This window comes from Dendrobates tinctorius, unplaced genomic scaffold (assembly GCF_039654945.1).
Source record: "Dendrobates tinctorius isolate UK_male_01 unplaced genomic scaffold, ASM3965494v1 ptg000133l, whole genome shotgun sequence".
Lineage (NCBI taxonomy): Eukaryota > Metazoa > Chordata > Amphibia > Anura > Dendrobatidae > Dendrobates > Dendrobates tinctorius.
In genome coordinates this window covers 12,971,436-12,997,262 of record NW_027361801.1, presented here as the reverse complement: position 1 = coordinate 12,997,262, position 25,827 = coordinate 12,971,436, and the positions used below count along the sequence as shown (strand labels likewise).

Sequence of the window (25,827 nt, the reverse complement as noted above, 5' to 3'; positions counted from 1 at the left end):
CAAAAGTCCTAATAGAATCCTTATGGGACGCACAATTGGGTGATATCTTTACATGATATCACTAAAAATGGGTGACAGATTCCCTTAAAGGATTTTTGGTGACATCATGGTTATGTCACCATGATGTCACCAAACAAAGGATATTTAACAGCAGGAGGCTTGTCCTGCTTTGTGTAGCAGAAATGCTCACTTGCTGTGAGTTCTGACCGCTGTGCGTCGCTCACAGTTATTCGGTAATGACAATCACTGGGGTCTTCTTCAAGCCCTAGGTTGTCATCCCAACCCATCGGCGACCCACAGTCATGTGACACAGGCGCCGATGGGTGGGATTAGTGACGCATTTCAGGCGCGAGCATGTTAAATGCCGTTGTCAGAGATTGACAGCGGCACTTAACATGTTTACTGCCACGGGTGGATCGCGATTCTACTTGCGGCTGTTATGGGCACATGTCAGCTAGTTAAATCAGCTGACTTGTGTAGTAAAAGTTGCAGGCTCATGGCCGGAGCCCGCAGCAAACAGGGGGAGGTAATCTTAGACTTACCTATATGTCTAAGGTTGGAAAGGGGTTAAATCGAATCTGTAAGTAGGATCAACCCTCCTAAGCTATCCATATGGACATGCAGTCATAGAAAGTTGAATAAAATGATAACTTGATATCTGCGATCATATACAAGTGAGCAGTTAATATCTATTAGCAAGACACAGATCTCCCTGACATTCTGCCCCCAGCGCTTATTTTAAATGAAAGGGGGAGTTATCAGTGTGAACCAAGTAATGACTGATACTTTGATCTCATAATCACACAGTTCTGCAGTGAGATAAGAACTAACACAGTAGAGCAGAGCTCACATACTGTAGTACAGCAGAAGTGTACTTGTTCTTATTACAAACACATTTGCAGCTGCAATCATCCTCTCACAGTGCTGTCAGTTCTGCTGCGGAGCTGTTCCTGATTATAACCAACAAAGTAAAACGGAGCTAAAACTTGTCTAATTGCAAACACATTTGCAGTTGTCCTTTCACAGTGTTTAAGCTTACATTTCACCGTCAGCCAGAGTAGGAGGAGGGCCAGTATAGCAGGGCTGATAGCGATGTGAAAGAACAAATGCAGATGTGTTTGTAATGAAACAAAGTCCATTTAAACTGTACTGTATGAGCTCTGCTGTACGGTATTGGCTCTGCTGTACTGTGCTATCTGTTATCTCATTGCAGATCTGTGTATGATTATGAGAGCAAAGTGTCAGTTGTTATATGTCTCCCACTGGTAACAAATTTAAAGGTTATATGTGAGATGCAATCGATGGAGAAAATATAATCTAACTATGTACCTGTTCATACGCTCTTATTTACTACAGCTCTTAATTTTTACTGTCTCTTTGACCCTTCTTTTCAATCTGATAGAAACGTGCAAAACAAAAAAAACGGAACAATTGAGAAACAATACATTTTTAATACTGTGCAACGCAAGTTAAGAATATATAGTACTCAGCTAGGTCTAAAAAAAATGAAAAACAATCATAGAACTCTAAAAAAGAAAACTGCTATTAGCACTGCACAAAAAAGTGCAATAATATATGCTAAGAACATCACCTGCACGTCAGAGTCGAATGAGAACAGGTTCTGTCGTCCTTCACTTCTGCTCAATTTATTCAGTTGTTCAGTCTCTCTTCCATACTATAAATAAATAAATAGGATGACATCATGAAGTGAATTGATATCCTTTTATAGAAGACATTGTACTGTCAAGGTTCTTTGAAAAATATGTAATAAAATACCAGACACCTATGGGTCCACTTAGCTTCTAGATTTACAAAGCAATAGAAAGTGAAATTTGTAATACGTCCAATTCTTCTACAACTCTACTTTACTCTTAAGGTATATTCACACTGGGCATTTTTGCTGTTCTTTTTTTCTGCAGCAAAATCTGATTTCTTGGCAGGAAAGAAGCTGCAGCAAAAAAGCATGTTTGCGTTTTTTGTGTGTTTTTTTCATGCGTTTTTGGGGCTAATATGTGTCTCTTAGTGCATGCTAATAAAGTTGAGTGCTCTCAGGGAAGAAAAAAAACTTCCCGTGGAACCATACCTCTAGACCCTTTGAAAAGCCGGCAATTCAGCAGTCGCGTACAGTTAATCACAGAGTGACAGGTTAGAATACAATAGATAGAATAGATATATACGCATAGAACACATAGATATATAGAGGTCAGTGACACACACATATCTATCTATCTAGAAGAAAAGCCGGGAATTCAGCAGCCCCGTAGTGTAAAATCTTAGAAGGAGTTGATAACATGAAATAGATGGATTAAATACAAATAGAATAGGTAGATATACAGATGTCAGTGACAAATACAATTAGTACTGTGTGTGTGCAGCTTACTGTACATGTATTTAATTTGGGGGTCGATGTTTATAGCCTGGGAACGTGGTAAAACCCATGGAGCTTCCCAGGCTATTAATATCAGCTCACAGCTGTATACTAATCCTTTACGGTCTATTAAAATGGAGGACCCTAAGAAAAAATGATGTAGGGTCCCCCTATAATTAATAACTAGCAAAGGCTACGCAGACAGCTGCAGGCTGATATTAATTGCCTAGGAAGGGGCCATGGCTTGTGGCCCCCCAGGCTAAAAACATGAGCTCTCAGCAGCTCCAGAATAGGCGCATCTCTAAGATGCGCCAATTCTGGCACTTAGGCTCGCGCTTCCCACTTGCCCTGTAGTGGTGGCAAGTGGGGTGATAGTTGGGGGTTGATGTTACTTTTGTATTGTCAGGTGACATAAAGCCTCGAGGATAGTAATGGAGATGTGTCAATAAGACGCCCCCATTACTAACCCCATAGTCACATTGTATGAAAACCCAGACACCCAGAATAAAGTCCTTTAATTAAAAGAATACCACAGACTCCTTTAATTATACCATGCTTACACCGAAGCTCTCGTCTCCTGCAAGAGAATTAAAATAAAAAACAACAATATCCCTCACCTTTCCGTCATTCTGTCCCAAGCCATAATCCATGTCTGGGGGATAAACAGTTTTCAACCTGGACGGTGCCAAGATGCAAAAACCACTGGTGAATGAGCTCCTGGGAGCGCAGCCTCAGTGACTAGCGGTGAAGTCACTGAGGCTGCATTCCCAGCCGGGCTGAATTGCGGTGACCTCGGTGAGATCCTTGCTAGCACCGTGAGAAAGTCGCACGATGCAAGGGCGAGTTCACCACAGTTCACCGTGAGAATTTCACTGAGGTGAATATCAACTGCGGTGAACTTGCCCCGCACAGAACGACTTTCTCACAGTGCTAGCGGGGATCTCACCAAAGTCACCGCAGTTCTGCTCGGTTGGGAACGCAGCCTCAGTGACGTCACCGCTAGTCACTGAGGCTGCACTAGCAGCAGCTCATTCACCAGTGGTTCTCAGCATGGACGGTCGCATCTTGGCACCGTCCAGGCTGAAAACTAATTATCCCCAAGACATGGATTAAAAAATGGAACAGAATGACAGACAGGTGAGGGATATTGTTGTTTTTTTATTTTTGTTTTATTACAGAAGACGAGGGCTTCAATGAAATAGGCGTTAGGTGAGTATAACTGTGTTTGTGATTTTTAAATAAAAAGGTAAAACTGTGTTTCGTTTTATTTAAAATAAAAGACTTTATTCTGGCTGTGTGGTTATTTCCACTACAACTACAGGATTAGTAATGGATTACTAATCCGTGGGCTTGAAGTCACCAGAAAATACAAAGGTGACATCAACCCCACAAATATGAACCCCACTTGCCACCGCTACAGGGCAAGTTGGAAGAGCCGGGCAAAGCGCTAGAATTGATGCATCTAATAGATGTGCCTTTTCTGGGCTGCTGCGGGCTGCTATTTTTAGGCTGTGGAGGGAGGCAATATCCATGGCCCCTTACCATCCTGAGAAAACCAGCCCCCAGCTGTCAGCTTTAGCAAGGTTGGTTGTCATAAATGTGGGGGACCCCATGCCGTTTATTAAATTATGTATTTAAATAATTTTAAAAAATATTGTGGGACTCCTCTATTGATAACCAGCCTTGCTACCGCTGAGAGCTCAGGGTTGCAGCCCCCAGCTGTGAGTTTTGACTGGCTGATTATCAAAAATATGGGGGAGCCCATGCAGGTTTTTTTTATTTAATTATTTATTTACAGCACAGGAGTGGATGATGAATACTACCATCAGATGCTCCTACTCTCACTGTTATTAGCGGCAGCAGGTGTCGGATGATGGGAGCGGTAGTCTCATCAACTGACGTGACCGGAGGTAAACTTTATACCTCCCGATCACAGCTGAGCGCTCACGCTGTCTTTTGACATCGTGGGAACCGCAACTGTCTGACCGGCTTGGATGTTTTCACCGCCGATCAGAAGTGGTGTTTGCCGCGCTGTCATGCATATTACAGCATGGCAAATACTGTATGTTCGGGCCCCCATTCAAGTGAATGGGGTTCGCGTCAGCTGCTCAGTGTCTCTGCTGGATGACAGGCTGCATGGACGCTGCAAATACGCAGGTATTATCACAGCTGACACCCGGCACTATGTGCCAGGGGCAGTAACGGACCACCTCCGGCACACTGCGATCAAACATGCTCCCTGCGTGCTTCCCTAAGACCCTCAGATACAATATGGCCGCGGGGGCCTTCGGGGTCCTGCAGGGAGGTGGCAGGAGGCACTAAGAAAGCCTCTGCAGCGCCTGTCAGATCGCTGATCTGACAGTGCAGTGCAAAGTGTCGGATCAGCGATCTGACACTTTATTGTAAGGTCCCCTGCAGCGCCTCTCAAAACGACGAATGCGGAGGCATCCACATACATTCGCATGGCCTGCATACCCAATGTTAAAGATAGGTACGCAGGATGCATGCTGACGTAGGCGGAGCAGAATGGAAGGTGTGGCAGTGGGCTTGGCTCAACGGAGGAACTACGCAGCCCTCCACAGCTATGCCCTATGCCGTTGTGAAACCAGCCTTACTAATTGGAATCCATGTTTTATCTACTGTAGATCTATTAGATCTCTGAATTCAGAGCCCTGTATAATGATGCCCACACCACTGATTGGCAGCTTATTGTGTACACTGTGCAAAGGCAGAAAGCTGCCAGTCAGTGGTATGGGTGGGGCTTGACTACACGACTACTGGTTTACTAGTCCTCTAGTGATAATATCCTGCTGATAACAGTGATTTTGTCAAAACTACAGTAAGGAGCCCAGTAAGTGACACATTGCTGGAATCAGGGTCTCTGTCTCCACATTATGTTGTTCTGAGATTAAACAACAAAAAACTGGTGACAGATTCACTTTAAAGGCTATAGGGGTAAGGTTTCTCCTTGTAGAGAGTGACATGCCAGCTCTGGCTTGTCAAGGTAAGGAGGCTTATTCGTCGTGCAATGCTCTTCTGGCTGGGAAAATAATATGCAAATTGCCTCTTCAGAGAAAAAGAGGACTTGAACTCTATAGCGCCACCTGTTGGTAGTAGCGATCCTACAAGTCACAATCAACTCTTTAACGAGTCTTGTAATATGACTTAGGATAAAAGCCAAATCAGAATCTCAATTTGCAGACACGGTGTTTCGAGCTATTGGTTCTCGTCAGTGCAAAGTATGAGAACTGATTTGGCTCTCACCTAGCCAAATCAGTTCTCATACTTTGCACTGAGAGCCAATAGCTCGAAACACCGTGTCTGCAAATTGAGATTCTGATTTGGCTTTTATCCTAAGTCATATTACAAGACTCGTTAAAGGGTTGATTGTGACTTGTAGGATTGCTACTACCAACAGGTGGCGCTATAGAGTTTCAAGTCCTCTTTTTCTCTGAAGAGGCAATTTGCATATTTAAAGGCTATAGACACTTTTGACATGGAAAACATGATTTTTTACATATGTTAGTGGGAAACACAAAGATGGATACAAAAGAAAACAGAAATATCATTTTTTTTTATACTTTTACTTTTCTGGATCCACTCCTGGGTTTAGCTCATAATACTTAAAGAGGACCTGTCACTAGGTCAAAAGAGCCAAGGTTTTGCTCTGAATTTATTTTCACTGCTGTGTTAAGTATTCTGCTTTCTGCTGCTTTTTTTAATCAACCATACAGTTCTAGAGGTATGGACTTATATATATAGTGGAAATTTTCCTAGCTTTTACTAAGGGGGCATGGCTCACAGGATCCTCTGGGGCGTGTCTTTAGGAAGCTCTGCATTATCAACCTATGAGTAACACCTTGTTATTAAACATCATAAAAATTAGCACCAAATAAGAAGGCCCATGTCTTTGAAACCTGGAACTGCATGGCAGATTTAAAAAAAAAAAAAGTAAGAAAGGCTCAGGTGAGCAGTGAAAGTAAAATAAGAGCAAAAACTGGTCACCTTTGAACTGGTGACAGGTCCTCTTTACCGGCTATGGACACTTTTGATGTGGAAACAATCATTTTTACATATGTTAGTGGTTACCTTTAACTGATAAAACGATGTCAAATGTCAGATTTATCTCTTGTTGAAGTATCCCTTTCAGTGATACCTCCTTGGTGTCAGATCTCTGTCACGCCGTTCTGTTTGTATTTGATTGTCGGCGTGACAATGCATGTTTTCTGCTTTAACCCCTTACTCCTTTCCCCCTAATTGAGCTGGGATACTGCTGGCTGTTACCTGTATGGAGCCTGCTCAGTTCCCTGCTCTGCTGCGTAGCTGCACATGTGGTGTTAGGTCTTTGCTCTGCTGCTTGACCATTCACATGTGCGGTCCCTGGTCGCCGCTGTGGAAGCTGTCCGCGGGTTGTGAGGTCATTTGCAGCTGGTGCATGACTTTCCACGTGTGTCTAGGCTTGCACACAATGCCAGGTGCTCTAGTTCCTGCACTGATTGTGCTGCAATGGTTTCTGTGTGTGCTTAGGGCATGCGCAGCCACACCTTCCCTGCTTTTATCAGGGTTAGTGTGTGTACTTGAAATGCTGTCCCCAGCCAATTGCTGAGGGGCAGCTCCTTAATAAACTTACCTGCCCTATGGGTGGGGCCAGAGCTACTCACAAAGCTCCTGGACTTTGCCATGTCTGTCTCAGTTATGGTACCAAAGTTCCTGCCTTGATTCCTGCTTTGTCCTGCTCCCTCGCCCTGCCCCGGAGGCGGTATATCTGGGCCTGAATCCATGCTCCTGTACCTTACCCTGTCTAAATTTGCCCTGGCCTAGAGGCGGTGTATCCAGGCTTGAGTCCCTGATCCTGTACCTGACCATTTCTGAATTGTCTGCTGTGTTGTGTTCCTGGAATCCCTCTGTGTTTGGAGCCCTGCACCCAGTGACTCTGAGACTCTTGTAACCGGTGTTCCTGCCGAGCATCTACTATGCTGTGCTCTGACTACCATGCGGTGCTAGCTCCATGAAGGCCAAGCAATCCTGCGGTGTTAGCACCATCACGCTTGAGTTCCTTCCTAGGTCTGATGCCCGGAGCCTGACGACCGCAGTCTGGAAACCTGATGACCGCTGCCTGGAGCCTGATGACTGCAATGGTGCCTGTAGGTCGTGTTGGATGTCCGGAACCAAACGACTCCTGTCTGATGTCTGCCGGTGACCCTGATGTCCTGTGGGTGACCCTGATGTCCTGATGACCTCATGTGTCCTGATGACCTTGTGTGTCCTGGTTTTGTCTATGTACTGTGACTTTATTTTAAGTAAACTTTACTTTATTTATACCTGAAGTTGTGCGGTGTCATCAAGTCCTACGTGTCCTTGTCCACATGCTCAGCTGCCACAGTATCCCGGTCGCTGCCCTTCCCTAGTTCAGGTAGGCCCGGGTCCCCATATGTGGTATAGAGGGTCCATATTGCATCCCCGGGGGACGCCTGCCCCCTCGCCGTCGGCGTGGAGGCGCCTGCTGGGCCGCGTCTGCGGCTGCAGTCGTGTCAATCTCTGTGTGTCCGTGGTGCTGAGGTCTTCATTTTCTTATAGTGCAATTGTTTTATTCTCTATGGTGCTTTCCTCCTTATTTTAAAGAGGTTGTCCACTATCTTGAAATTGATAACCTATCATCAGGATAGGTCATCAGTGTAAAGGTAGTGGACAACCTCTTTAGGTTAGTTTTCTCTACTTCTCCATAAAACTGAAGAAACTATCCCCTCTCAACTCTTGCCATTACTAATACTGAGACAAGGGCAGGAGAGTAGAGAGAGACCTCAGAATCAGGAGCAGGAACTCTGACAGCTTTGTACAAGTTTTGCAAAAGCACTCACCTAGATATCGGACCTACAGACATTGGTAGCAGCAAAATATTGGAAATCTTTCCAATGAAAACTATTCAGAAAGTTACTTACTTTGCAGTTAGGGAGCAGATAATAAAAAATATGTTGGGTACATAGCCTTTAAACCTTTCTTACGAACAGAAAACCACCATGATCCAGTAATGATTTCTACAATTTTGTAGCTCTGAAATTTTTCATTTTTAACCTCCGTTATATTTTTATATACCATACTCTAGTTTAAAGTGATGGCGGAAAAATGGAAAAACCTCTTTAGAAGTATAAATCTCTGACCTTCACACGAGATCAGACCTCAAAAACACATTTGAAAATTGGTTTCCAGGAAAGTAGCGTGATATAACCACTGCCTTATTTCCAATTCTGCCTTGTATTTCCAAGTCATAAAAGCTGATACCTTCACCAGCTCTGGATTCATGCTCTTCTCCAGGCTTTCCATGATGTTATCCGATTTCCCAGCACCACCGCCCTCATCATCTGTATAATAGAGAAAAGCAGATGTGAGTTGCAGAACGCCATGAAATTCCCTTAGCTCAGCATCAGTTTGGGAAGTACAACTTTTTAGGTCACTCGCTATATTTGTTTCCACTCCTCTATAATTCTCTAGTCTAAATGTGCACATTTTCTATCCAGAAACATAAACAATTTATTTTTAACCTTATATTAATACCAGACATTTAGTTTTATCAAAAAGGACTTGAGCTGGGAAAAAAATGCATGTCAGTCCTTCCAGAGTATGTCTATTGCGCTCAATGGACTATTTATACAGGGAGCACTAAACCTAGAAAGAAATGATAAACGGAAACAGGAGTCACTGACCCACAGTGTATGCCAGTCTGCAAGGATTCCCTTTACTCCTGAAATAAACGGTCTTGGGGAAAAAAATGTTTGCATGCCTAAGCCATTCCAAGAACATATGCTAGTGGCCATATGCTCTCTCCAATTACACCATCTCCAGACCTTGTCTTGCTAATCAACCAAATAAAGGATAAAGACGCAAGAGAGAAAATTCCCCTACACCCCCCTTCATTTCATTTTTTTAGAAATTGGGCAGCACTGATTTTCATTTATGGAGCTGGACTAGACCTTACATAGGCTTCACTTTGCTAACCTTCTGAGCTGCTCTCTCCACCTTGTATAATATTCTTGTCTATTGGAGGAATTTACTAGACACTTGGTTTACTATTTTCAACATCTGTATTACCCCTTAAAGGGAATCTGTCACTAGGTTTTAGCCACCTAGTCTGAGGGCAGAATAATGTAAAGCTTGTGACCCCAGTTTGATCTGTAGCAGATATTGGGCAGCACAGTGGCTCAGTGGTTAGCATTGCAGCCTTGCAGCACTGGGTTCCTGGGTGAGCCCCAATGGGCACAGTGTCAATAATGTTTGTAAAGCGCTGTGGAATTAATGGCGCTATATAAGTGAGTAAAATAACTAGTAAACTTGTTGCCATGTTGTCCTCCATATTCATGAGCTCTGTATAAACCCACCACTGATTGTCAGCTTTCTGCATCTGCACAGTGTACACAGTAAACTGTCAATCACTGGTGTGGGCGGTGTTATATAGAGTTCAGCATTCAGAGAACTGCTAGATATGCAGCAGATAAAACAGTGATTTTAGCAAAACTGCAGCAAGCAGCCCAGTTAGTGACACATTACTGGAATCAGGGTCTCTGCCCAAACATCATTCTGCTCTCATAATGGGTAACAAATACCTGGTAACAGATTCCCTTTGAAGAGGTAATAACATCACAGTAACTGTTGGCATATCTATATAATAAACCATCACTTAAAAGAAATCTGTCAGCAGGATTTCACCCCCCAAACTATATACCGGTAAATGCGTATGCAACTCTTTCTAAGACAAGTCCAGCAATACCTTTACCTGGCAAGTCTGTTCTTCCATTACTGAGAGATTACGAATTGATCTGTCTACTCCAGACTGACAGTCTTTATGCTGTTTGCGTTCAAGCAAAAGAGCTGTCAGTAAAGCAAAAAGGAGGCAGCGCCGGGCAGGGAATAGAGCTTCTGTGGTTAAGCTTCAGATCTATCATAGTCATTTGCAATTCAATTCATACACGAATTTCTCAGTAATGAAGGATTTCCATAGCCATAATAAGTATAGCTGGACTTGTCTTTGAAAGTGTTACATGTACATAAAAATAGTTTGGTGAGTGAAATTCTGCTGACAGATTCCCTTTAACGATTGGTGGGAATCTGACCTCAGGATCTCCCACAATCCTAAAAATGAATAACCCACAGTGCTTCCTCGTTATAGCTTCTCCCCTACACGCAGTGCTCCTGACGCTTTGAAGGTAACCAGCACTGAGGGAGATGCAGCACTGTAGACCCTTCATTATCAGGATCGGTGGAGGTTAAAAAAAAAAATAATATCACTTACTAAGAAGTGAATAGTTCCTAAAGTGAATGCCTGCCATTAAAAACTATTTTTTAATGTACAGTGGGGAAAAAAAGTATTTAGTCAGCCAACAATTGTGCAAGTTCTCCCACTTAAAAAGATGAGAGAGGCCTGTAATTGACATGATAGGTAGACCACAACTATGAGAGTCAAAATGAGAAAACAAATCCAGAAAATCACTTTGTCTGATTTGGCAAGATTTATTTTGCAAATTATGGTGAGAAATAAGTATTTGGTCATTAGCAAAAGTTAGTCTCAATATTTTGTGATATATCCTTTGTTGGCAATGACAGAGGTCAAACGTTTTCTGTAAGTTTTTACAAGGTTGCCACACACTGTTGTTGGTATGTTGGCCCATTCCTCCATGCAGATCTCCTCTAGAGCAGTGATGTTTTGGGCCTGTCGCTGGGCACACGGATTTTCAAATCCCTCCAAAGGTTTTCTATGGGGTTGAGATCTGGAAACTGGCTAGGCCACTCCAGGACCTTCATAAACTTCTTACAAAGCCACTCCTTCGTTGCCCTGGTGGTGTGCTTGGCATCATTATCATGCTGAAAGACCCATCCATGTTTCAGCTTCAATGCCCTTGCTGATGGAAGGAGGTTTGCACTCAAAATCTCACGATGCATGGCCCCATTCATTTTTTCATGTACACAGATTAGTTGTTCTGGTCCCTTTTTTTCTCGTTATACATTTACTGATTGAATTAATGAATGGGGAAAAAGGGGGTTTATTTGAACTTTTATATTTTTAAAAACATATTTTTGCACTTTTTACTTCTACTTAGAAGACCTGAAGCTGCGACCTACTGATCTCTTGCGCTACACATTGGATGGCTTCAGTCCTGCTATGTCTAGCAGAAATGATCATTCTCTTTGAACGCCGGCCCAAGGGCAGCACTCATAGATGATCTGAAATGACAAGCACAGGAGTCTCTTGTCATGCCAACCCATTGGCGCCCCACAATCATGTGATAGGGGCACTGATGGGCAGGGATAGTGACGCGCTTCCGGCGTGGATATGATAAATGCAACTGTAAGATATTGCACCTGCAGCTGTTATGGGCTGTGAGGGACGATGGAGATGTCCCTCCACTCCTGAAATGTGCCCCACCCTTGGGATTCCACAGGATATTGTTTTTCTTTAATTAAACTCCAGCCCTTTGAAGCTCTGTGACTAGCAATTAGCAAAGGAGTATGAACTCTCCTACAGGCACAGCCAAACTGGATTCCTTTGTCTAACTCCCAAGCACCACAGGTCACAGCAAGGCTCTGAGGTATTGAATCTGGAAAATTACCTATAATAACAGAATGCAATATCGCTGAGCCCAGCATAACACATTATCGGACTCTGCATTCCTTCCCCCCATGAGCCCATAACATCTAGCCACCCCTAACACTCTGTGTTATGGAGTTATGAAGCATAGCTACCAGGAATTACATACAGTAGGCATATTTGGTCTCCCAGCGCAGATAAAATCCAGCAGAATCCAGTGGCACCTCTGTCGCTCCATTCAGAGCTTCGGGTGGGAAGTTATGAGCCTCCACAGTTCTGGACAGAAAATCATACTTTCAGATATGGGAGGAGAGAGACTGCACAAGCCGAGGGGTGGGCGCAGAGCGTGAGAGTGCAGCCTAGGAGATAAGAGGCAGCTCCTCATTTTGAGCTGAGTTTTCTACTGGAAGGAGGATCCGTTACCTGACGTGCTTCAAAGAGGGGAGGGGGCGACCTATGACGTACCTATACATCATTGGTTGTAAAAGGGGAAAGCTTAAAGGGTATGTCAGGATCCTTTTATTACCCTTAAGCTGGAGTCAGACACAACGTATAAAAATACGGACCGTATTTTACGGTCGTAATACGCAGAAATGTTCCCTGAACAGTGATCTGTATGTCATCCGTTGTCAAGGTGTGGCTGCATTTTTTGCGCATGACATCCGTATTGCATCCGTATGCCGAGATTTTCTTGCCTCCTTGCAAAATGGACATATAATGGAGCCCAATGACAGGTTAAAGCATAAACAAAAGAATAGATATAGACACATAGAATACATATATACAGTATATACATATATATATAATTTATTTTTTTTTCATTGAGTTCTACATAGCAGAATAGCCGCTAAATCAATTGCCGGCTTCTGTAAAATCATTCCAAAACTAGACATGAAATGACACATGGTTTACATACAGTAAACCATTTAATTTAGTTTTTTATATGTCTTTGACTAATAATTAGATTAGGGTATGTGTGCAAAATTTGGGACATCTAGGTGTTAAAATAAGGGGTTATTTCGTTGAAAAAAAATGTGTGGGCTCCAGCGGTAATTTTGCAACCACAGAGGTAAAGCCAGTGAGTGAGAGCAGATATTAATAGCCTTGAGAGGGACTATTGTTTTTGACCCCCCCCCCCCGGCTACAAAAATCTGCCCCCAGACACCCCAGAAAAGGCACATTTATAAGATGTGCCTCTTCTGGTACTTAGCCTCTCTATTCTCATTGCCATGTAATGGTGGCAAATGGGTTAATAATATTGGGTTACTGTCACCTTGCTATTGAAAAGTGACATTAAGCCAGGTTAATAATGGAGAGGTGTCAATGAGACACCTATCCATTATTAACCCTATAGTATTAAAGGGTTAAAAAAACACACACAGACATTAATTAAAAATTCTTTTAATGAAATAAACACACCAAGTTTTTGACCAAATTTATTCAACTGCTATTTTAAAAAAAAGCCATGGATCTGTAAAAAAAGAATACAAATAAATAATAAAAAAGCAACAATATACTTACCTCTCCGCTCTTCAGTCAGGTTCCCCGCTGTTATCCATCAGAAGGGGTAAACTGGTTTACAACGGGACCGGTGCTAATGCGACCGGCACCACTGTAAACCACTGCCGAATGAATTAGTTAATCTCTGCGCAGCCTCCCCGGCTGACCAGAGATTAACTAATGAGCGTGGGAAAGTTTCTGAAATTTTTCCCACGCTCATCAGTTCACCTCAGGTCAGCCAGGGGACGCCACGTAGCCTCACTGACTACCACTGATGTCAGTGAGGCTGCACCGAGTCCCCTGGCTGACCTGAGGTGAACTGATGAGTGTGGGAAAAAGTTCATTCGGCAGTGGTTTACAGCGGGGTCGGTCGCATTAGCACCGATCATGTTGTAAACCAGTTAACCCCTTCTGATGGATTGCAGCGGGGACCTTACTGAACAGCGGAGAGGTGAGTATATTGTTGCTTTTTTATTTTATTTTTTTTACAGATCCATGGCTTTTTTTTGGAATAGCAATCTAATCTAATCTAATTATTAGTCAGAGATATATAAAAAACTAGATGAAATGAAATGGTTTACTGTATGTAAACCATCTGTCATTTTCATGTCGGGTTTTGGAATGATTTTACAGAAGCCGGCAATTGATTTAGTGGCTATTCTGCTATGTAGAACTCTATGAAATATAAATTTATATACATATATATATGTGTGTCTCAATGACATGTGTGTTTATATATATATACTGTATATACAGATATGCAATATAAAAATATATATGTATTCTATGTGTCTATATCTATTCTTTCTATTCTTTATTAAACATGTCAGTGTGATTTCACTGTATCGCAAAATGAATTGCTGGCTTTTGTTAAAGGACAGCGGTGCATATTTCTCACAAGTCACACGTCTGGTCTGGTCCGTGTGTAATCCGTATTTTTCTCGCCCCCATTGACTTGCATTGGCGTATTTTCTCAGCCTGTAAAATACGGCCAAGAAATATACAGCAGATGGGAGCTGCCCCTTAGAGAAACATTGGTCCGAGTGCAATGCTTGGTTTTAGCGCCTCTCACTCGTCCGTAATTCTCTCTAGTCTCTCTCTAGCCTTATAGCTCTGCACATGTAGAAAATAACAAACAGCCTAGGCTATAGTCACCCTCAGTAGGTGGTCTCCCCCATTGATTATTTATAGGCTGCAGTGCACATTACCAATGATTGTGGTGTGTTTGTTATTTTCAACATATGGGGAGAAACAATTTTATAATGGAAAACCACTTTAAATGGGTGGTTAAACTGAAACTGGATTTAAGGAATACACATTTTATTTAGCTATTGAATATTTTGGATGGGTAAAAAAACTGAATTTTGAGAAAAGGATTCTACAGAAATACATACTGTATATGCTTTATAAAATTATATATTCTAGTCCAATTTGTTATTGCTTCAGTATAGATATGCTTACTGCTTTTTTTTCTGCTGACTTACTAGTTCTTTTTTTGTTGTAACTAAGCTATATAATAATACTGTAAGTTGAGTTGATGGATAAAGAAGGATTCAGTCCAAAATTCTTAACTTTCCATATACATGAAGCCAAAAGTCAATCGCAGGAAACGTTTTGAACACACTGAGTTCTAGCTATTTTGCCACCAGCTAACAGCTGCAGAATAAACTCAAACACGTACAATCCAGACATTTCATTATACCTCAAAGTTTTTGAATGTTTAAGAAAATAATAATTTTCAGAAAAATGAGAAATAACCATGAAGCTTTATGCAGCTAAACCATGGTGGTGAGAGAAGAAAGGGGGTGCATCAAGTGTTTTACAGTTGTGGCCAAAAGTATTGACACCCCTGCAATTCTGTCAGATAATACTCAGTTTCTTCCTGAAAATGATTGCAAACACAAATTCTTTGGTATTATTATCTTCATTTAATTTGTTTTAAATGAAAAAACACAAAACAGAATGAAGCAAAAAGCAAAACATTGATCATTTCACACAAAACTCCAAAAATGGGCCAGACAAAAGTATTGGCACCCTCAGCCTAATACTTGGTTGCACAACCTTTAGCCAAAATAACTGCGACCAACCACTTCCGGTAACATAGTAATTAAGGTTGAAGGGAGACTTTAAGTCCATCTAGTTCAACCCATATCCTATCCTAACTTGCCCTAACATGTTGATCCAGAGGAAGGCAAAAAAAACCCGTGTGGCAAACAGTAAGCTTCACATTGGGGAAAAAAATTCCTTCCCGACTCCACATACGGCAGTCAGACTAGCTCCCTGGATCAACGCAACACTAAGGAAACTAGTGTATATACCCTGTAATATTATACTTTTCAAGAAAGGCATCCAGTCCCTTCTTAAATTTTAGTAGGGAATCACTCATTACAATATCATATGGCAGAGAGTTCCATAGTCTCACTGCTCTTACAGTAAAGAATCCACGTCTGTTCGTATGCTTAAACCTTCTTTCCTCCAGACGTAGAGGATGCCCCCTTGTCCCCGTCACAGGTCTAAGAGTAAAAAGATCATTAGATAGGTCTTGGTATTGTCCCCTCATATATTTATACATTGTAATAAGATCACCCCTAAGCCTTCGATTCTCCAAACTAAATAACCCCAAGTGTAATAACCTGTCTTGGTATTGCAGACCCCCCAGTTCCCTAATAACCTTGGTCGCTCTTCTCTGCACCAGCTCCAGTTCAGCTATGTCTTTCTTATACACCGGAGACCAGAACTGTACACAGTATTCTAAGTGTGGTCGCACTAGTGACTTATATAGAGGTAAAATTATGTCCTCCTCCTGACCATCAATGAGTTTCTTACAATGCTCTGCTGGAATTTTAGACCATTCTTCTTTGGCAAACTGCTCCAGGTCCCTGATATTTTATTTGAAGGGTGCCTTCTCCAAACTGCCATTTTTAGATCTCTCCACAGGTGTTCTATGGGATTTAAGGTCTGGACTCATTGCTGGCCACCTTAGAAGTCTCCAGTGCTTTCTCTCAAACCATTTTCTAGTGCTTTTTGAAGTGTGTTTTGGGTCATTGTCCTGCTGGAAGACCCATGACCTCTGAGGGAGACCCAGCTTTCTCACACTGGGCCCTACATTATGCTGCAAAATTTGTTGGTAGTCTTCAGACTTCATAAGGGCATGCACATGGTCAAGCAGTCCAGTGCCAGAGGCAGCAAAGCAAGCCCAAAACATCAGGGAACCTCCGCCATGTTTGACTTTAGGGACCGTGTTCTTTTTTTTGAATGCCTCTTTTTTTCTCCTGTAAACTCTATGTTGATGCCTTTGCCCAAAAAGCTCTACTTTTGTCTCATCTGACCAGAGAACATTCTTCCAAAACGTTTTAGGCTTTTTCACGTAAGATTTGGCAAACTCAAGCCTGGCTTTTTTATGTCTCGGGGTAAGAAGTGGGGTCTTCCTGGGTCTCCTACCATATAGTACCTTTTCATTCAGACGCCGACGGATAGTACGGGTTGACACTGTTGTACCCTCGGACTGCAGGGCAGCTTGAACTTGTTTAGATGTTAGTCGAGGTTCTTTATCCAACATCCGCACAATCTTGCGTTGAAATCTCTTGTCAATTTTTCTTTCCACATCTAGGGAGGTTAGCCACAGTGCTATGGGCTTTAAACTTCTTGATGACACTGCGCACGGTAGACACAGGAACATTCAGGTCTTTGGAGATGGACTTGTAGCCTTGAGATTGCTCATGCTTCCTCACAATTTGGTTTCTCAAGTCCTCAGACAGTTCTTTGATCTTCTTTCTTTTCTCCATGCTCAATAAAGTACACACAAGGACACAGGACAGAGACTGAGTCAACTTTAATCCATGTTAACTGGCTGCAAGTGTGATTTAGTTATTGCCAACACCTGTTAGGTGCCACAGGCAAGTTACAGGTGCTGTTAATTACACAAATTAGAGAAGCATCACATGATTTTTCGAACAGCGCCAATACTTTTGTCCATCCTCTTTTTTATGTTTGGTGTGGAATTATATCTATTTTGGCTTTAGGATAATTCTTTTTGTGTTTTTTCATTTAAGACAAATTAAATGAAGATAATAATACCAAAGAATTTGTGTTTGCAATCATTTTCAGGAAGAATTACATGTTTTGTGCCCAAAAAAAGCACAGATCTCAAAAGAATCTAAGTTTTATAAAAAAAAGTAATAATAATATGAATACACCAGTCGCAAGTGTGAAACAGTCATATGTGTGAATACCTACATCTTCACTAGGGATGAGAAAACTCCACAGAAGTTCAGGTTCATCAGGTTCGGCCGAACTTATGAAGAAAGTTCAGTTTGGATACCAGAACATGACCCTGGTCCAAAACCCCATATAACTTAATGGGGAGCCGAACGTTGGTGCTAGAAAATGGCTGTAAAATGGCTGTTGTAAGGGCTAAGGGGCTGCAAAAGGAAGCAAAATGGGGGTAAGAGCAAAACAATTGCCCTGCAAACAAAAGTAGATAAGGAAATGACTTAAAATATCATATAATAAATAAAAAAAAATCTTGAATCAGGAGGCGGCAAAAACCGGCAGCTGTAAACTGAGGTAACCTTAATGTTCACAGCGGACAGGTCTTGCGGAGAGCAGCTTAAGACTTGGCAGCGGCTGGTGCTCCAGTCTATGGAGCTTCATTCTCTGAACGGAGCTCCATACACTGGATGAAGAAGACGGGGATCATCGTGAGACCTCCATTTGCATTAGGGCGGACCAGTGTGGATATATACAGTATATATATTTTTAATAAATGGGTGAAAGAGGAACATTGTCAAGGAGTGATTTTTTTCAAATAAAGGACTTTTTTGTGTGTGTATTTGTTTCTTTTGACCTCTAGGTAAGTGCCTGTAGTAATAAGGGTGTCTGACAGATGCCGCTCCATTACTAACCAGTGGGCTTGATGTTAGTGCCAGCTGCTGACATCAACCCCACAATCCCCACAAACAATCGGCTTGTTTGTTTTGCATTTTTGTCTGAGCCTTTGGAAGAGCAATTTTTGAAAGTCCCATTTATTTTAATAGTTCTTCTATAATATTTTAGTTTTTTGACAGTAAGAACCCTTTTTTCCGGTAGTCAATTACCAAAATAAGAATAAGTGAAGGACAAAATTTTATGATATTTTTTTTTTTTAAATGAGAATAATTTGCACCATTTACATGTTTCGGCTTAGAACTGAGCAGCATTTATCATTTTTGGAAGCGTTTCAATAGCAATGAATTTGATCTTGTAGAGACAGTGACTGATTAAAATTACATAGATGACAAACTGTAATTGAAAATGAATCAGTAACGGTAATGTGCAGCTCTGCTGGTGCCAGAGGACCATCTTCATCTGCCTTATTAATGTGTGCTGCACACAAGGCTTGCACGCATCCATTACACCACATACGGTATTGCTGGCTATATAACCTTGGACAGGATCTGCTGTGTATCTCCTCTCTTGCACCAAGCTGTCTGTATTGAATTGAATGATTTTCTTCAATGTCTGCAGCCACTCCTCCATTTCCTGTTCCGTCTCAGCTGCCAGATGATGGCTCGATTTATCTAACATCCTCAACTCGAAAGCATTGCGACGCAGCTTTGGACACTAAAGGAGAAAAAAAGCTGTACTGTCAATAGAGAGAATATATAAAGCAGTTTCCATATACAGTAAGCAAGGTAGATCATTTGTGTTTACATGTAAGTCTATATCTCATGTATCTGTATAACTAATTCCCCATTTTAAGATCCTTCTACAATTGGTTATTAGTTTTGTACCCTTTTGTCAATTTATCCAATTTTGTCAAAGACACCCAGTAAGTATTCAGACCAAAGCATAACTTTGCTCGGCTAATCATAACGGAGTTATAACTTGCAACTTTCTATACTCTCACCATGTTTTAGACGTCATTAAGGTTAATCAGGAAGCATAGTTCCCACCTTTTTATGTTTAACCCCTTTGCGACATGCACCGTAGTAGTACAGCGCATGCCGCTTCTCTCCCAGGTAAAGCAAAATGGTGATAATAAAGGCTTAATAAGTATCTAACAAACACTATAATAAGCATAATAATATTTTAACATCAAGTACTACTAAAAGAAAAAGGAAATGTCTCAACCAAACCCACCACATAACAAAATATTGGTATTGGCTAAAGCTTAGGAAATGTTAAGTTCCATTGGTCCCATTTTCTGGAATACTTAGAGAGGCGATTGTTATTTATTGCAAATCACAATTCCATGAAACTATGTAAATACATCTTGTCCATAATGTCAGAGATGTCAGCTGTTTTGGACAGCTGACATGTGCCCGGAATAGCCGCAGGTGGAATCGCGATCCACCTGTGGCCGTTAACCCATTAAATGCCACTGTCAAACTCTGACAGCGGCATTTAATGCGCGCTTCCGGCCATAAGGCTGGAAATCCGCCCACCAGTGACCCCTGTCACGTGATCGCGGGTCACCGGTGGGATGGCATGACAATCGGAGGTCTCCTGGATACCTCTATGGTTGTCACTGCCGGCTTGCTGTGAGCGCTGCCAGGTGGTCGGCGCTCATAGAAAGTGAGTAATTCAGCTACACATAGGTGATCTGATCGTTGAATACATGTAGCAGTGCCGATCGGGTTATAGCAGATTCTAGTCTCCCATGAAGACTATTGAAGTATGCAAAAGTAAAAAAAAAAAGTTATAAAAATATAAAAATAAATAAATATATAAAAGTTTAAATCACCCCCCTTTTGCCCCATTCAAAATAAAACAATAAAAATAAAATCAAACATAGACATATTTGGTGTCTACGGGTTCTGACTTGACCGATCTATCAACCAAAAAAAGGATTAACCTGACCAGCAAATGATGTAGCGAGAAAAAAAGTCAAAACGCCAGAGTTACGTTTTTTTGGTCGCCACGACATCGCATTAAAATGCAATAACTGGCAATTAAAAGATTGTATCTGCACCAAAATGGTATCATTAAAAACGTAATCCGAGATCATGAAAAGTGGAGACGCTTCGGGCATCGGAAAATGGCACAATTTTTTTTTTCTAAACAAAGTTTGGAATTTTTTTCACTACTTAGATAAAGAACCTAGACATGTTTGGTGTCTATGAACTTGTAATGACATGAAGAATCATAATGGTGGGTCACGTTTAGCATTTAGTGAACATGGTGAAAAAAAAAAAACAAAAACAAGTGTAGGATTGCCCTTGTTCAGATCGAGCGTGTGTCAGTGTGGAGTTGGCAGCAAGCAGTGCAGTCAGTTCTGCAACAGCTCTGCCTGTGTGAGGGAACACAGAGCCCAGCAGAGCGAACTCCTGGCACCCCGCAGCGGGATACAGTGTTACAGTCGCCCTTGGCAACCGGACGCATTTGCGGACTGTCTTGTTTTCCGGCAGCGATCCGAAGGATACCGGTGTGTTTTGTTTGTAAATTTGGACATTAAAACTACGTTTTACTTTGAACTTTCCTGTTTCAATGCCTCTTCACTGCACAGCATGCACACCGCTGCACTACATATGGTGGAGAATGTGGGCAGTGTGAACTGAGGCATACTCCAAAAAGAAGAAATGCAAATAGAACTTCTAGGAAAAAAGACTGGTTTCAGGGCAATATGAATCATGGCACTGTGGCATTGATCCAATTCGTGAGAGACCACAATATTTCCTCATTTAAAAAGTTATCTGCAATCGCAGGAATTCCCACAATGTTGTCATTTTTAGGAATTGTTGCTTTCAGCTGAAACTATTTCCATAATAGGGAACATAAAGGTAGTCAGAGAGTCCCAGTAATGCAATTTTGCCTTAAGTCAAGAGGAATCCTTTATCACTCCAAAAGCGTGTTGCATATCGGTTATTAGGCCTGCAACGCTGCAGCTCAAGCCGGCTGACAAGATGGAGATAATATTAAGGCTGCTGGCCGTCTCTCAAGTTCAACAGAAGAATTGCAGGAGTGTCAGCAGCAGCAGCTACAGGAGCAGCAGCAAACAAACAATTTTGAGTTTGCAACAAATTGCGGCTCTGCAAGAGGTGCCCTCACCAACGACCTCAATCCGTTCTGATGCCCGGTACAAGGTCCAGTTGGCACTGAGGAAAATTGCCATTTTCCCAGTGGATTGAAGTTGTGGTCCCCTTCCTGACAGGAGATGCCCAGAAGGCCTATCTGGACCTCAATCGGGACAATGCCCTTCCTATGGGAAGCTGAAAGGTGAGATCCTTGCCCAACTGAGGGTTAATACTTATGTGCGGGCTCAACGGGTATTTCAGTGGACTTTTGTGGAGTCGCATCTCGCCAGGTCTCAGGCATATGACCCTAAGTCCTTTCCAGATGGTAGAGAGGGTGGTGGTCGACCAGCTGGTGAGGGCTCTGCCAGCAGGCATACAGCGTTGGGTGGTTCAGGGGGACCAGGGCACTCTGGACCAGGTGATTGGACTGGTGGAGCGGTATACAGCCACTCAGGACTTTATATGGGACACTGCTTCACTTCTGCTGTCACAAAAGGCCCACCAACCCCATAGTCTGGGAAAAATCAATGACCCTACACTGGGGCCAATCCGGACTGAGCCCATACTAAGGGGGTATCCCAAAGGGAGAGTGACAACAGACCAGTGTCCCCTAAAACGGTCCCAAGGTTCACTCGTGGAGCAGTTATTAAGTGTTGACGGTGCCAAGGGCCCAGACGTGCGGCTGCTGCCAACTGCCCCTGACAACTGAATCCATGTACTGTGGGTATACTTGCCGTGTGTCTATGTGCACCCAGCCAGTCTACACCACCACTACAGGCACTGCCGGTACCGAACCCAAGCTGTGCAAGGTGCTCATTAATGGGTACCAGACGGATGCTCTATTGGACACGGGGAGCTTAGTTACTCTGGTTCATGGGTCCTTTGTTGTTGGAGACAACCCCAATGTATGGAAAATGGGGGCAATATGCATACATGGGGAGCTCTGAGAGTAGTCAACCACGGAGGTTACGTTTTCCACCCCGTGTGGAAAAATAAGACGTGGTGGGAGTGGTAAAGACTATTCCGTATGGGACTATATTGGGAAGAGACTTGGGTAAATGGTATTCTGGGCGCAGAAATCGAAGATCCCGAGTCAGGGATACCTGCCGTAGGGGTCGCCAACCTAGGGACAGAGTGTAACCCCGATAGGTATCCCTTAGAGGTATTGGCAGGAGAGGTCGAGGAGACCCCACCGATCGAAGAACTGGAAGTGTCCCCTGGTAAGTTCGGGACAGCTCAGCTCCAGGATCCCACTCTGACCCGGGCACGGGAAAGAGTAATCGAGGTAAATGGGGTGGCACAGCAACCGGGGGCGGAGACGGTGTTCCCACGGATGGCAATCAACCAGGAGTTACTGTACATGGTTGATAAAATCCAGGATGAGGAGTTAGAACAACTGGTAGTGCCCCAATCCTACTGTCGGGCAGCGCTCGACATGTCTCACACTCACATGCTGGGAGGGCATTTGGGGGCCAAAAAGACACAGGAGCGCATACTGCAGCGTTTTTTTTGGCCCGGTGTCTACACTGAGGTCCAGAGTTTCTGTGATACGTATCCGGAGTACCAACTAACCTTACCCACCGTGAATTACCGGAGTCCATTGGTCTCTCTGACCATTATAGAGGTACCTTTTGAGCGGATCGCGATGGATCTGGTAGGGCCAATAGTGAAATCCGCCCAGAGCCACCACCACAAAAGTAGTCGTAGACTACGCCACCCGGTACAGAGACCATATTGCTTCGGCACACCTTGGCTAAGCTTATCACCTGGGAGTTGTTTGCCATGTTCTATCGCCTTGAGCTACCAAAGGAGAGCCTCACTGATCAGGGAACTCCTTTTATGTCCAAGGTGACGAAGGAACTGTGCAGGCTACTCAAGATAAAACAGTTGCGTACGTCTGTGTACCACCTTCAGCCCAACGGATTAGTCGAGCTCTTCAACAAAATCCTCAAATCCATGTTGAAGAAAGTAGTCTCTAAGGATGGAAGGGATTGGGACATGATGTTGTTTCCCTACTTGATGTTTTCCATTCGCTAGGTACCGCAGGCTTCCATGGGGTTTTCACACTTTGAGCTATTGTATGGCAGACATCCTAAGAGTCTGCTGGACGTAGCCAAAGAGAAGTGGGAGCAGGAACATACGCCGCATAAAAGTGTCATTGAGCACATGGCAAATATGCAGGACCAAATTGCAGCGGTCAGGCCTATTGTAAAAGAGTATTTGATGGGTGCTCAGGCAGAGCAAGGCTGCATATATAACAAAAAGGCCACAGCCCGCTCCTTTAAAACAGGAGATCAGGTGTTGGTTTTGGTGCCCACCACTGAAAGCAAGTTTATGGCCAAGTGGTAAGTGTCGTATGAAGTTCGGGAAAAAGTGGGGAAAGTAAACTGTCGAGTTTACCAGCCTGGCAAAATGAAACCCAAACAGTTATATCACGTAAATTTGGTGAAAGCATAGAAGGACCGGGAGTGTATGCTTACGGAAGTGACTCCCGACGTGTCCTCTGGAGACCCTCAGATGTTGGTCTGGACGGAGGCCGAGGGAGAGGTGAAGATAGGAGACACCCTCTTGAAACAACAGCGGCGAGAGGTGCGGAAAATTGGTACAGGAGAATACAGATGTATTTTTGGGATTATCCGGTCGTACTTCTGTCATCCACCATGACATTGTCACCGAGCCTCACGTAAGGGTGCGAATGAAACCATACCGCGTGCCCGAGGCCCGTAGACAAGCCATCGCGAGTGAGGTGAAACAAATGCTCCAACTGGGAGTGATCGAGGAATCCCGAAGTGACTGGGCTAGCCTAATTTTACTAATCCTGAAGCCAGACGGATCATTACGATTCTCTAATGACTTCCGTAAACTAAATGAGGTGTCGAAGTTCAACCTGTACCCAATGCTCCGGGTGGACAAAGGTTTGCCTTGATGTCCTTCAGATTAGAACCCAAAAGTTTTACTTACACTTTGTGATACTTTTCTGCTTCAGCAATATTAAAAAAATAATTTATTGGGCACATGAGTAATTCTATGCAGCTGGGTTTTACTGAAGAATAGAAAAGTTTTTTCTGAAAACAAACACCAAAGGGCAAATATGTTTTTTCCTGACTGACAAAGAAAAAATAGAAGACCTGGCATGGGCTCCAATTTGTTTATCATTCCCATGTTATACAGTACATGAGAATGGAATGATTGCTGTGGCCTATTTTTATGCCGCGTTTCCTTTAAAGGGTAACTAATAATCAGAAAGTTAAATTTAAAACCACCAGAAATAGGCTGTTGCAGCTTCAAAATATTCCCCACCAAATTTTGCTTGTTTCTGCTTCAAACTAAAGATCACTAAATCAATTCAAGGTAAATCAAATTCAAGTCTAATGTTTTGAAACTTGCTGGTCCTGGTAAATTTAAACAATTTTTGATTCGCATAAATTGTCCAAAAAGTGCTAGCTTCCTTTCTACACATTACAGAAGATTTCATCAGTCACAGGAAATAGACAGGATAGTATTAAAGAAAAAAAAAATACCATGGCTAAGAATGTTTGAACCGCTATCAGAAGCCCCACCAACCGTAGCACCAGCCATCTGGGCAAAATTATTTCCAAATACATGTTCCAATTGTCCTCCACTGCTTTGTCACCAGCATGTGCATTAGTGAGGGGGTGGGATAGCGGATAGCATTATGGAATATATATACATGGCACATCACTTTTCTCAGTCACAACAGGATAATGTTACCTCTAACAGTGACACCGTCAGTTTGATTCAGTGTCCTGCACAAAAGAGTCTGCCTGACCACAAGAAGGATAATTTGTCAACCTTCTTTTTAATTTTAGAAACATGAGAAGTCTGTCAATGTACTGTGTTTTTAAATGGATTGTTGGTCCGTTTCTATGGTGAGGTCATTTTGACATTTACAAAACTATATTTTGTTAAAGAGATTGAAAGGGTTTGGGTACAGTCCTAGGAGATATCAGAGTGTTATACACATTTTTTTCAGGGCAGTTGGAGCACCTACAGTTTGCGGCTAATTTATTTGGGAAAAATGCACAGAACCTGGTAAATTTCATATGATCTGATAATCTATACGTCTATTGCTTTTAACTAGAGCTTCACAGGGATAAAGGAATCCTCTTGAATTGAGGCAAAATTGCATTACTGGGACCATCTGACTACCTTTATGTTCCCTATTATGGAAATAGTTCCAGCTGAAAGCAACAATTCCTAAAAATGACAACATTGTGGGAATTCCGGCGATTGTAGATAACTTTTTAAATGAGGAAATATTGTGGTCGCTGACGAATTGGATCAATGCCACAGTTTGCCATGATTCGTATTGCCCTGAAACCAGTCTTTTTTTCTAGAAGTTCTATTTGCATTTCTTCTTTTTGTCA

General features: G+C 42.6%; 1 protein-coding gene across 4 annotated transcripts in view; it reads right to left on the bottom strand.

Moving 5' to 3' along the window:
• Positions 1-25,827, bottom strand: part of DOCK11 (dedicator of cytokinesis 11) — a 481,846-nt gene that overhangs the window by 380,270 nt on the left and 75,749 nt on the right. For all 4 annotated transcript variants that reach the window (XM_073543480.1, XM_073543481.1, XM_073543483.1 and 1 more), the window contains exons 8-10: positions 18,869-19,046; positions 8,648-8,727; positions 1,592-1,675 (exon numbers count right to left, since the gene is read on the bottom strand). In XM_073543480.1, the coding sequence (XP_073399581.1) occupies positions 1,592-1,675; positions 8,648-8,727; positions 18,869-19,046 (342 nt within the window). The remainder of the gene's footprint in view (positions 1-1,591; positions 1,676-8,647; positions 8,728-18,868; positions 19,047-25,827) is intronic.